This window comes from Rissa tridactyla, chromosome 1 (genome assembly GCF_028500815.1).
Source record: "Rissa tridactyla isolate bRisTri1 chromosome 1, bRisTri1.patW.cur.20221130, whole genome shotgun sequence".
In the NCBI taxonomy this organism is placed as follows: domain Eukaryota; kingdom Metazoa; phylum Chordata; class Aves; order Charadriiformes; family Laridae; genus Rissa; species Rissa tridactyla.
The window spans coordinates 104,886,490-104,898,156 of NC_071466.1; the positions used below are offsets into that span (position 1 = coordinate 104,886,490).

Consider the following 11,667-nt stretch of genomic DNA (forward strand, 5'->3'; position numbering starts at 1 on the left):
GTAATGTTTGTTTTTGTCTAGAATTTAGCAGACCTTCATAGGTAGGCACGTTAGCGATGCTGGTTACTAAGGTGTTGTAGTGAGAGAATGGGAATTGCAACAAGCCTCTAGATGGGCGTCCTGAGTGCAAAGCAAAAGGAGGCCTTTGTGTCTGACTATCCCAGGGTGTCTCATTTCCTATCGGAATTTTGAAATTCTTCCAGGGAGGATCACATAGAGCTTCAATTTATGAAGACTGGGATCCGTTCCGCTTTCGCCACATGATACCCTTAGAAGCGCTGCAGGTTCGAGCGCTGGCAAGTGCAGGTAATGTTCCAGCTTCATGAATTGGTGTTATTATTAAGCTTATTATATTAAATTGCAAAATTTTAAACACTTTGCATAAGTGAAAGTGAAAAGAACATATGAGGTAGCTGTGAAATGTGACATTGCTCTGTGGAATACCTGAAAAGCTGGTGGTGAGGGGGGAAGGTTTCGTATTTTTATGGAACTGAGTGAGTGCATATAAAATACTACTAGATTTTGGTGATTTTTAAGTGTCTGTTGTTTCATTCGTCACTTGCCCACTGCTGCCTTCCAGTCATGAGACCTGGATGGTCTTAAACCATTTTTTCAGGATTATGGAATAAATATGCTAATCGGAGTTAAATATGAGAAACTGTTGTATGAAGTGCTGCTTACTTTTCACTTTAGATGCAGAGACCAATTCTGTATGTGAGATTGTCCATGTTAAATCTGAGTCTGAAGGCAGGCCAGAAAGAACGTTTCATCTTTGCTGTAGGTAAGCGCGTTTCCATATTTTCAGTGGCAGCTATATCTCTGGATCCCAGTTTGCCTTTCCTTTAAGGCAATCTGGGAACAGACAGTAGGGGAGGTGGGGAGAGGGTGTTAAAACCTTACTTCTGGCAGGCAGAATTTTATAAAATGTTTTGCACCTTTATGGGAATATCCTTATTGCAATTTTCCCTTCACAAATCTACATCCAACTAAACTCCAGCGCTGGATCTTTATGTCAGGTAGTTGGTCGTGTGTCCTGTTCAGCTGGTACCTTTCATGCCACCAGGTTCCAACCTCTGCTCTTAGGGCATTGCCCTTTCCTTAAGTAAACCTTGTCCGTCTTTGTTGTGATGGTTGCCCTGATGTGTTTTAGAGTTCAAATCAGACGTGGTACACAAGTTCACCAGGGTCTAACAGAGCTGATACCAAGCCAGTTCCTACCACTAGGTAGCAGAGAACTGCAGGACTTCCGCTTGAGCTGCGTTTACAGGAGACAAACTGACATTTAATTAGCCACCATAGGTCAACTTGATGTTTATTGGACAAAGAGAAGTGCATGGTTGGTATTGGAGGAAAAGGAAGCCTCAAGAGGGGTGAATGGCTAAATGTTTTGTTAATGAACAGTGTATTTGTTTCCTGGGATGTCCGTTGCAATGATTATAGATCTAGCTTTGCTTTGAAAATACTGTATTAAATTGAGTCTTTTCTGGGAGAATTGTGTGCCAGTCAGTTTGCACTGTCTTAAATTGCAGAACTGGTCATTATTTATCTTGTTTACAGCGAGCTTTGAGCAGTCCCCAAGAGATAACTCTGCCCTTTGTGTTCTTGCCTATTTTTCAGTTCACCAGAACACAGGAAGGACTTTCTGAAGGCAGTGCACTCGATTCTGCGGGATAAACACAGAAGACAGCTTCTTAAAACCGAAAGCTTGCCCTCATCCCAGCAATATGTTCCTTTTGGTGGAAAAAGATTGTGTGCTCTAAAAGGTGCAAGGCCAGCCATGAACAGGGCAGGTACTGTAGGGCTACAGACTTTCAAGATCCCAGTAACCCCAGCACCGTTGTAGGACATGTGGTGGTGTCTGTTACTTGTATATTAGGATTAGCGTTCTCTCCTGTGTATGTAAAAAAAACTTGCTGGTTTTCCGTGCTTCACCTCCTTGAGAGCCTTAAATTGCCTCTATTTACCTTGCTTTGCACTCAAGGCTCAGCTTCAGAGTGGTCCTTCTGGTGTGGAAGGAAGAAATGGGATTCCTGTCAATACCGATTGGCTGTGCACTTTAATCTGGAAATGGGTTTCAGCGGAACAAAGCAGAAGCCCGCTGCATATTTCTTAGAAGCATGTACAGAATTTTGAGCTAACCTTAGCACTTTTAAACTAAAATGCACAAGAAAAATCAGCTCCCCCGAGTGAGTGGCTTGGTTTGAAGAGATAGCTTTGTTTGTCCTCCATTTTAGCCTTTTCAGCTCTATTGCTAAAGGGCACGTGCTTCTACTCATGTTTTGAGAAGCACGCACTTGATACTACTATTTTTGTTAACGGCCTGTCCTAAACCATGGATTTTCCTTTTCAGTTGACTTCAGGCAAAAGCAATGAGAAAATCCCAGGGAAAAGCAGGTTTTCATTTTCAGAACACTAGATGATGGAGGGAAGAAACATTTGCTTCCAACTTGAAAAGTACATGGCACCGCTGCGTGTTTTGTTCTGGTCTGTTGTTTATTTTTTTTTTTTCTGCTCATTAGATCCAGCAATGTAGACAACCAGGCTTTCTGTTCCTCTTCTGTAATGGGCAGGCCAGACCAATAACATTCGCAGCATGGCTTCTCACTCGGGGTGTTGCTAGCCATCTGCCTCAGAGGCGCTTAAAATTGTAAGGAAGAGTCAAAGGAGGGCCAAAATGCAACTGTTTTACCACCGTGCTGCTTCAGTCAGCCTGTGGGGCTGCTCTGCTGTAGAGGCCAAACCTTTTTTCAGTTTGGCTCGTTGGTGCATTTGCATGATGAATTCTGCAGGGATTAAAGTCCCCTCTTAGAGTCCAGGCCTCTCACCACAGTTAAACTTTGCAACTGCTGAGCTGTTGTACTTAATGCATGTTTTGAGGCTCAGGGATATTAAAATGCAACCCTGCCCCCAAGCTAGAGTCTAATAAATACATCCTGAAAGTGCTAAGGTGCTGTTCAGTGGAGGGGGAGAAATGAGAACCTCGGAGTTCACCTGCTTGCCATGGAGCTACGTGTGTGTGTGCGCGTAAAGCGCCGGAATGCCTGCAGGTCCTTCAGCTGCAGGATTCGTCCCCTGCACTGCCTCACAAGCCTCTTACGAAGATGTTCCAACACAGAAGATGTGAATTTGCTAATTGGGCCAGTTGCAAAAGCTAGTAGACCAGCTGATGCTGAGTAAGGAACTTCTGAAAGTTTTTCTGGTTTGGGGTTTTTCTTCTGGTTTTTTCCTTCCCCCAGTAGGGAGGGAGCGGGGAAGGGAGCAGCAGAATCTGGAGAGGGAACTTACTTGCCCATAAATAACGCAACAATTGCAGCATCTTCTGCACCAAGGTAGCTACTTGGAAACCTGTAGTGTTGCTCTTACCCGAGACAAAGCAATTTCCCGTACCGAGGCGTAAGGTTAGTAGGTTTTCGCGGTGTGCTGACAGCGGGGCACTGCGTGTGAGAAGCTGAGCTGAACAGATGCACTTTGTGCTGGCTGGCTGCCTGCCTACCGCTTAGGAGGAACAGTAATTGTGGGCCATTATCCCAGCTGTGGATCTGAGTAGCAGAAACTCCTTTTTTCAGCTGGAGAGAGACCTGTGCTGAGGAGCTGAGTGAAGTGTGACTTGCCCGCAGGGAGGATGCCGAATGACTAGGTCATTCGTGGGAGTCTGCCCGCTTCGTGCCTAGCGGTGCTTAAAATAAAGGGCCCCTGGAAGACTTAACTTTTCAAAGAGAGTTGTACCGTGTGTAAAAAGCCTGTGGGGTTTTATCTTTGTGTGTGCGCAGTGTCAGCCCCAAGCAAGTCTCTTGGGAGGAGGAGGCGGCGGCTGGCCCGAAACAGGTTTACCATTGACTCAGATGCCGTCTACACGAGCAGCCCTGAAAAAGAGCCCCAGCAGCCCACGCACAGTGGGGACACTGACCGCTGGGTAGAGGAACAGTTTGACCTTGCTCAGTATGAGGAGCAGGAGGACATCAAGGAAACGGACATCCTCAGCGATGACGATGAGTACTGCGAGGCCATGAGAGGTGCCGTGGCCGACCGAGACCTTCGGGAGCGGCTGCAGGCGGCCTCCATCACGAGCAGCCAGCCCTGCCGGGAACACCGCCCGCGCCCGGCCATGGACACGCACGCCTCCAGGATGACCCAGCTGAAGAAGCAGGCGGCCTTGTCCGGCATCAACGGTGACGTGGAGGGCCACGGCGAGGAGGTCATCTGGGTTAGGCGTGAAGACTTTGTCCCCAGCAGGAAACTGAACACGGAGCTCTAAAGCGGTCCTCTTCCCCGCCTGGATGCGTAGGTCTCCCCGTCCCACCCTCCATCCCTTCCTCCCTCCCGCCCCCGCACACCGCGGAGAGCTGATCCCCATAGATTGCACACTTGCACACACCATTTCGGCAGCTGAATTGGTCCAAAGCCATGCGGCCACACTTTAGGCAACTGTAAAACGCTCAAAACCTGGAACGGAATAAGCTTAAGGTCCTGTCTTACGTTACCAAGGGCTTTCACACTATTTTATTTATTCTAAAATAATCAGGGGCTGAAATTAAGTATGGGGAGAATATCATCACTGGAAAACAAATTACTCTGGATGTCTTAACCTGCGTGCGGTGAACTAGCTTAAACAATAGCACAACGAACAGAGGGTTTTATAGCCGTAAAACATCAGTCGTAGGTTCATCTCCTTAACGAGGAAACTGCCTTTTTAACGTGTACAGTTGCAGCATTCTTATTCTTTTCCCTCTTTAAATGTAAGAGAATATACATGTATTTTAGGAATGTGTGAGGAAAGGTTTGGGATTTATGTTGTGTTAAGTCCTCTTGGTCTGTGGCTGGTCTAATTTAATGTCAATGTTGGAAGCTCTAGTTTTACATAATATTGTAAAGATGCCAAACTCTCTTAAAAGAGATCCAAATTTAACACTTGAAGAAATATTTTTTTGTATTTTACCTGAGATGCAGGGGCACAAAGGGATAAGAGTTTTACAGCGTTAGTGTAGCTCCACGTCTAGGATACAAGGCTAGCTTTTTGCAGAGGGTTAGGAATGGTGGTTTTATATTAAAATATGAACTGGAAACTCTTATTTAGGTATAACTTTCTTCAGGAAAAGGATTATTGTATATGTTTGAGACTGGAGTTTAGTTAGATAATAAAAAGAATAAGATAAAATGACATGACTGAATTGTAGTGGACCAAACCGATCCGTGGTGTAACCTCACTGGAGCTGGTGTAGCAACATCACAGATCCGTTTGGTCCACTCTCTGGCAGAGTTTGGGCTTAGGGGACAGGAAATTCATGGCCAAAAAACTGACCTCATCCACTTTTCTACTGTGGGTGAAACTAGTGTATTTTAATTCCTTTATAAAAGCTTTTCCACTGCAATAGAGTATGAACAAGTTCTACACAAGCAAACCTCTTTAACATTTTAAATCTTTTATTTAAACATCTAAAACAGGGTAAAATGTGACTAAAATCTTGTGGTTTTTAAGTAGACTTCCAAATACGAAACACAAAATAGCACTTTTTTTTTTTTTAAGATTTATATAGCTTTTCCCATTTCAGTTTCACCTATAGGAAGAAAAGGAAGAATATATGAAATTTTCTTTTTTGTTGTTGGTATCTATTGATGTTTGACACATTAGTAGGTACTTTGAAAACCTGAAATTTTATAATAGCTTTAGGATTATATTTTATAAAATCCACTCTGACTATATTTTAAAACATAACAAAAATTATTCCCCCCAAAAATCCATCACTGTCTTTGTGTCCCAGCTAGCATTCTCCCCTTGCCCCCCCCTCCTCTTTCTGGTTTCTGGTGCACTATACTTGAGCTTATGAAAGCTTTCTCTATTAACTTTTTGCTATCTTCTGATTTCTTTTCGTAAAAGCTTTAGAAAGGTTTCTATACCCTTTGTATTATCACGTCATTGTTTTATATCATCTACCTGTCAGTTGTGTCCCAGCGTATTAGAGAAGCGGAGGTTTTAGCTGTCCTATGCTGTACCCAGCGGAATACAGTCAGCGCTGAAATACTGGAAGGCTGGTACTGGGAAGGTACCGTTGTTCTTGTACATAACGTCATGACATGTCTATGTCAAAGGTTCTTATATATTTCTTTTATAAGCTGAAAGAAGGTCTATTTTTATGTTTTTAGTTCTATGAATGGAACGTTGTAAATGCCTGTCAGAAATAAAATACTGGAAAAAAAAAACAACACAAGAGTGGTGTGTGTGCGTGGGTGCTCTGGGCCAGGTATCTCTCTCAGTAGAGGCAAGCAAGGAAGCGAGTCCTACAGTAGCCGAAGTTGTTGGGATCGCTCCCCTGGCTTTAATAACCTGTAGGGAGTCTCTTTAATAGTAAGGTTTACCACCCTTAGCCTGTCTTGGTTCTGCTTTTTTGGTGGGATCTGAGCTCTGGGAAAAGTAATGGCTCCTTTGGCCAGCATGTTCTGAGGTTCAGCCTGTCCCACCTGAAAGGCTGGGGCAAGCTTGTTGGCCTCCCCTCTCTCCTATTGAAACCTCACTTTTATTTACTTACTTCCCCCATGGAAGGTCCACTCCTGGAGCCTTCCTTCTTAGAGGATGGAAAACGAGACAGGCAGGAGATCAAATGCCAGATGCAAGTATTTGGCCACAGTGTGCCTATTTGACATGCACCTTGTCACAAATTGAAGCTTCCCTTTAGCGGGACTGCTAGCTTTAAAATGGCACGGTCAGGTCTGTAACTAGCAAAACTGTTCCTCACATCAGTGAAACCTCTACTGAGAAATGGGTGCAAAGCGTGCTAATGCGTGCGTGTGTGCTCTGCAGAGGATAAACATGAACAAGTATGAACTGTTTTTAAATGCCACAGCCTTTCTTTGGATGGGTTCACGTGTTTGTCTCCTCCACAGTTTAGTTTTACCAGCTACTGCAATGTTTCCAACAACTGACTCCAGCTTTCAGATTATACACAAAGCTGCTTAAAGAGCATCATGCCTTGTGTTAAAAATTCATATTATGTGGCTCACTTATCACATACCAAGCCTTACACAGAAGGTATAGGTGGAAAGTGTAATGCTATGGAGTAGTTCTTGTATTCTCATCTACTAGTCTGTAGTTTAGGAAAGAGCCCTCGGGTAAGGCTCAGCTCATATTTTGCAGAAGTGAGAGTTGAGATTTTCCTTATTACGTCCATAACTAGTCATGCCTGTTTCTTTTCCTGTGCTGCTCACAAGGAACCTGAAGTGCGTATTTTTAAAAAGAGAGAGGAAAGAAGTAGCAAATTCCAGAAGAATTCTAATTATGTTGGAAGAGCTGTCCGGTCTTGCCATGGCTGGTTGTTTGGCCAAACCCCCTGCCTTTGGGGTGATGAATTTTAGTCCAAATGTGAGGAGCGTGCCGTGGGTTGGTGTTTTGTGCAGCCTGGGCAGGAGCTTCCCTGGCCCGTGGGTGAGACCCTGACTCCCACCACTTCTCTTCAGGGGCACTAGGACGAGCGATGTACAGGCAGTTGGGTTACGTGTGTGAATTCTGGCAGATTGTCCCTAAAAGTTGGGCTGGTGGACACTGGGGAACTGGTTTATCAGAAAACAAGGTGTTATTGCCAGAGCTGTGAGAAGAGCCTTGCACAGCCCCTTGATCTCGCCTGCAGTAGAACAGCAGCGGTCTCTTGTGCAGAGGAACAAGGCGCTCTGTAGCACTGAGGTTTGGGAAGTGCTTTTCTTAACTCTAGTTTTACCAGTCAGTTGGCTTTTATCGTCTTCTCCAGCAGAGCTGCTTTCCTCGCACCAGCTTCAGGACAACACAGGAAACACTTTGTTTGGGAGGCTATTGTCTCTGCAAATAACACGTCAAGAATGTGACCCCGCTCCCTGCCTGCGGCTATTTTAAATGTGGCCAGATAATCGTGGAGGCAGCGAACAGTGCTTCCCACAGCTCACGTTCCCACTCCCGGTGTCTTTGGCTACTTGCTTTCCTTTCCTTTTAATTTTATTCTCAGCAGTTGCTGAGGTACTTCTGCTTGAGCACTAGGCTTTTGTTTTTTAAGCCTTTCCATTGCAAGTCCTGCCATGCATGTTGATGGAAGACTGTCAGCGTGTCAGTATTACTGAATGAATCCAATCCAATATTACTGAATTAATCCAAGCATTTTGGGAGCTTGCTGCGGCTCTGCCTTATTCTGCGGGGAAGTGAGGGGAAAGAAAGCCTTTGAAAAATGGCTTCCTCTTCTTTTCTCTTTTCCTTCGGCCACATCCTGTTAATAATACATAGGAGCTCTGCGCTGTATGTGGGCATGAGCTTGAGTAGGTTTTTGCAATAATGAAATCTTATAGCAGCCTTAGGGCCTGGGTAAATTGTTCCCATTTTAAGCCTGACAAACGGAGGCAGGTGAGGGAGTACACACAAGGTCATGCAGCAAGCCTGGGGTAGCGGTGCAAGGCTTGCAAAAGGCCCTTTAGCCATTAGTCTGGACAATGTTTCCTTTTCGTTAATGGAAAAGAGTAATTAGCTGTAGTAAGGAATCCTTTCTCATGGCAGGGTAATAAAGTGATCAGAAAAGTCACACAGCCTGCCTGGGCAGCAGGGATTTTGTCGTGGTTTAGCCGCCGCCAGCAACTAGCACCACGCAGCCGCTCACTCACTCTCCCCAGATGGAATCGGGGAGAGCATCGGAAAAATAAAAGTGAGAAAAAACTCGTGGGTTGAGACAAAGACGGTTTAATAGGTAGAGCAAAAGCTGCACACACAAGCAAAGCAAAGGATTCATTCACTGCTTCCCATGGGCAGGCAGGTGTTCAGCCATCTCCAGGAAAGCAGGGCTCCAGCACGCATAACGGTTACTTGGGAACACAAACGCCATCACTCTGAACGTCCCCCCCTTCCTTCTTCTTCCCCAGCTTTATATACTGAGCATGACGTCACATGGCATGGAATATCCCTTTGGTCGGTTGGGGTCAGCTGTCTCGGCTGTGTCTCATCCCAACTTCTTATGCCCACCCCCAGTCCACTCACTGGTGGGGCGGTGTGAGGAGCCTAAAAAGCCTTGACCGATTACCAACAACCAAAACCATCAGTGCAGTATCAACGCTGCTCTCATCCCAAATCCAAAACATAGCCCCGCACCAGCAAGAAAGTTAACTCCGTCCCAGCTGAAACGATGACCAATTTGTTTGTCCATTATGTACAGCTCTGGTGTCAAGTTTGCTTTCTCCTTTCAATTCTGTGCTTCCAATCAATTTAATAAGAGGCGGAGGGATGATGGTGGGCCAGGGAATAATTGTAACCAATGAAGTATTTTCCATGTGACCTTCAAAATAAAGCCAGGGTTTCTGTGGCTGTTCCCCTCCACGCACTGATGTTACAGGTGATGCTGACTGCACACAGCCTCAGGGGAACATGCCTTGGTGTGCCCGGAAAGAGAACAGCTTGCGTAGGCTCCGTCCCCGGGGATTTCAGGAACCATGTGGAGAAAGCCCTGAGCAGCCTGGTCTGATACCAGAGCTGGCCCTGCTTGGGGCAGGAGGTTGGACCGGAGACCCTACTGAGGGGCCTTCCCACCTGCGTTATCCTGTGATGCTGTGACTCCTCCTCCGTACCCTTCCATACCTGCTCACACAGGATGAGCCTCAGTTTGTTTGTTGGGGTTTTTTCCAGTCAGGAACAAACTGCAAAATGTATTTTAAATTTTCTATCAAAAGATGAAAATGCTGCGATGAAACCAAACAGACAGACTCCCGGGAGATAAAGCTTTGTGGCAATCTTCCATAGGAAGTGGCAGGAACACAGATTTACTGTGGGGGTGGGACAACTGAAGAGACCGCAAGTCACCTTCTCCTGAGCCTCTCAGCCCCAGTGAGAAGTGTTCGGTGCAGATGTAGATCTATTTCCTGGGATGCCCCAGCTCTACTACACACAGTAAATGGCAGAAGTGCCTGTTTGAAGTGCCTTGGGGTCCTTGCTGCAAAAACATCACTGGACTTTTATCCAAACTGTGCTTGGGTGTATGAAATCATGTTTTCTCCTGGTTGAAACAAAATATTTGAAATGAGAAAATCTCTCCTTAACCCCCTGTTTTGGCACATCAGAGTTAAAGGTACTACTCCCTCTCCAGTCCAGTAGGTGTTTGAGGTCAGCATCCTGCTCAGGATGCAGCTATTCTGGAGGAGGGATCTCCTGGGGAAGGTTGACTGCAAGGGACAATGGAGGGTAGGGTATGCCTTAGGGCTCGCCTACAGACGCGCCCTGTGTCCTGCCTCAAACAGCACCCATAGCGTGTTGTCTAGGGAAGAATAATAGAGCAAACATTTGTGATAGTTTGACCCCTACGCTCCCCACTCCTAAACACAGGCACATAGTGCTGTTTCATGGCGCAGTATCTTAAGGCACTTCAGAAGATCCCAAGGTCAATTCAGCTGCCCACATAGAGTCAGTAGTAACGCTTATGGCATCTAAGAGGTCCAAGACATCTCTCTGCGTGGGGGTGCTGGGGGACACAGGTGCCTCAGGTGAGCTATGCGCTTCTGGAGGGGCAGCTGGAGGATGGTGGGTAATCCTGGGGCAGCTCAGGTGGCATTAAAGGCAACTGAATCCCACCCTGGGGGTTTAGTTACTCTCCGATGACTTCTGCTCCAGGGGGCTGCCCAGTGTGACCTTGAATCCAGATAAGCTTTTTGCATCCAGACATCCTTCGGCAAGGAGTTTTAGAGGTCTGGTACCCAGGCACGGATGTGCCACCTTTTTTTGGTCATTCTGAATTTTGATCCCACTAGTTTCATTTGACATCCACCAACTTTTTACACTGGAGGAAACTGTGATGAGTCAGTCTCTACTAACTTTCTCCACATCATCCATAACTTTAGAAAACTTTGTCATATTTCTCATTGGTCAGCTTTTTTTTCCAGACCGAGCCCTTTCTGGTACTCAATGAGCCGTTAATCTGGCTCATTGATGCCACAGGAGTTTTTCCCCCCCAGAAGACAATAAAAAGTATGAAGGCATGACAGTGAAAGGAAGTAGAAATTAAACGTCTTGAATATGTTGCCAGCAAGTCTCACAGGGATTCTTAGAGCGGTTAAATTTTGCAGAGCTCCATGTCTGCCTAGGGGATGACAATAAAAGGCACAGAAAGGAAATGGTATCAAAATAGGATATGGTATATGCAGCAGTTCCTACAGCAGTGGCAAGTTAATGTTTGCTACGTAAGGTAGGATTATATTCAGCTTGTAATACTACCAGATTAATCCAAAACCTTCAGGAAGTCAGTGAAGTGGTGAAATCAAGAAAGAGAGTTGGTCTATGAAGCAGAAGGCAGCACACAACCACAAGAGCGCGCGCGCGCACACACACACACACACACACACAAGCAGTGACAAGTGGCTCGTGCGTGCCAGCTCGCCGCGTGCCTCACCGCACCGCCTCTGAAATCCTTCCCGCTCCTTTGGGCTTAAGAACTCTGTGCTGCCGTGAGCCAACCATCTCTGCATGAAACGGAGGAAGACAGGGGGAAGCTTCCTCCTGCAGCTCCTCCTGCAAGGCTGAGCGTGGTTTGGAGAGGCGAATACCGATGCCGTTTTCGCGTGCGCTCTCTGGCTGCGTGCCAGATCCCTATGTCACATCTATGCAATTAGCTGATGACCCGTGCGCAATCACACGTTGTTACAACAGCCAAGTAAATCTGCTCGTGGGGAAAAATTGTTTGA

General features: G+C 46.0%; 1 protein-coding gene across 6 annotated transcripts in view; it reads left to right on the forward strand.

The window, feature by feature from the left end:
- Nucleotides 1-6,182, forward strand: part of TIAM1 (TIAM Rac1 associated GEF 1) — a 217,878-nt gene extending 211,696 nt beyond the window's left edge. For all 6 annotated transcript variants that reach the window (XM_054188086.1, XM_054188087.1, XM_054188089.1 and 3 more), the window contains 4 exons: nt 204-306; nt 694-781; nt 1,618-1,790; nt 3,771-6,182. In XM_054188086.1, coding sequence (XP_054044061.1) covers nt 204-306; nt 694-781; nt 1,618-1,790; nt 3,771-4,255 — 849 coding nt within the window. In that variant the 3' untranslated portion in view covers nt 4,256-6,182. The remainder of the gene's footprint in view (nt 1-203; nt 307-693; nt 782-1,617; nt 1,791-3,770) is intronic.
- The last annotated feature ends 5,485 nt before the right edge of the window (nt 6,183-11,667 follow it).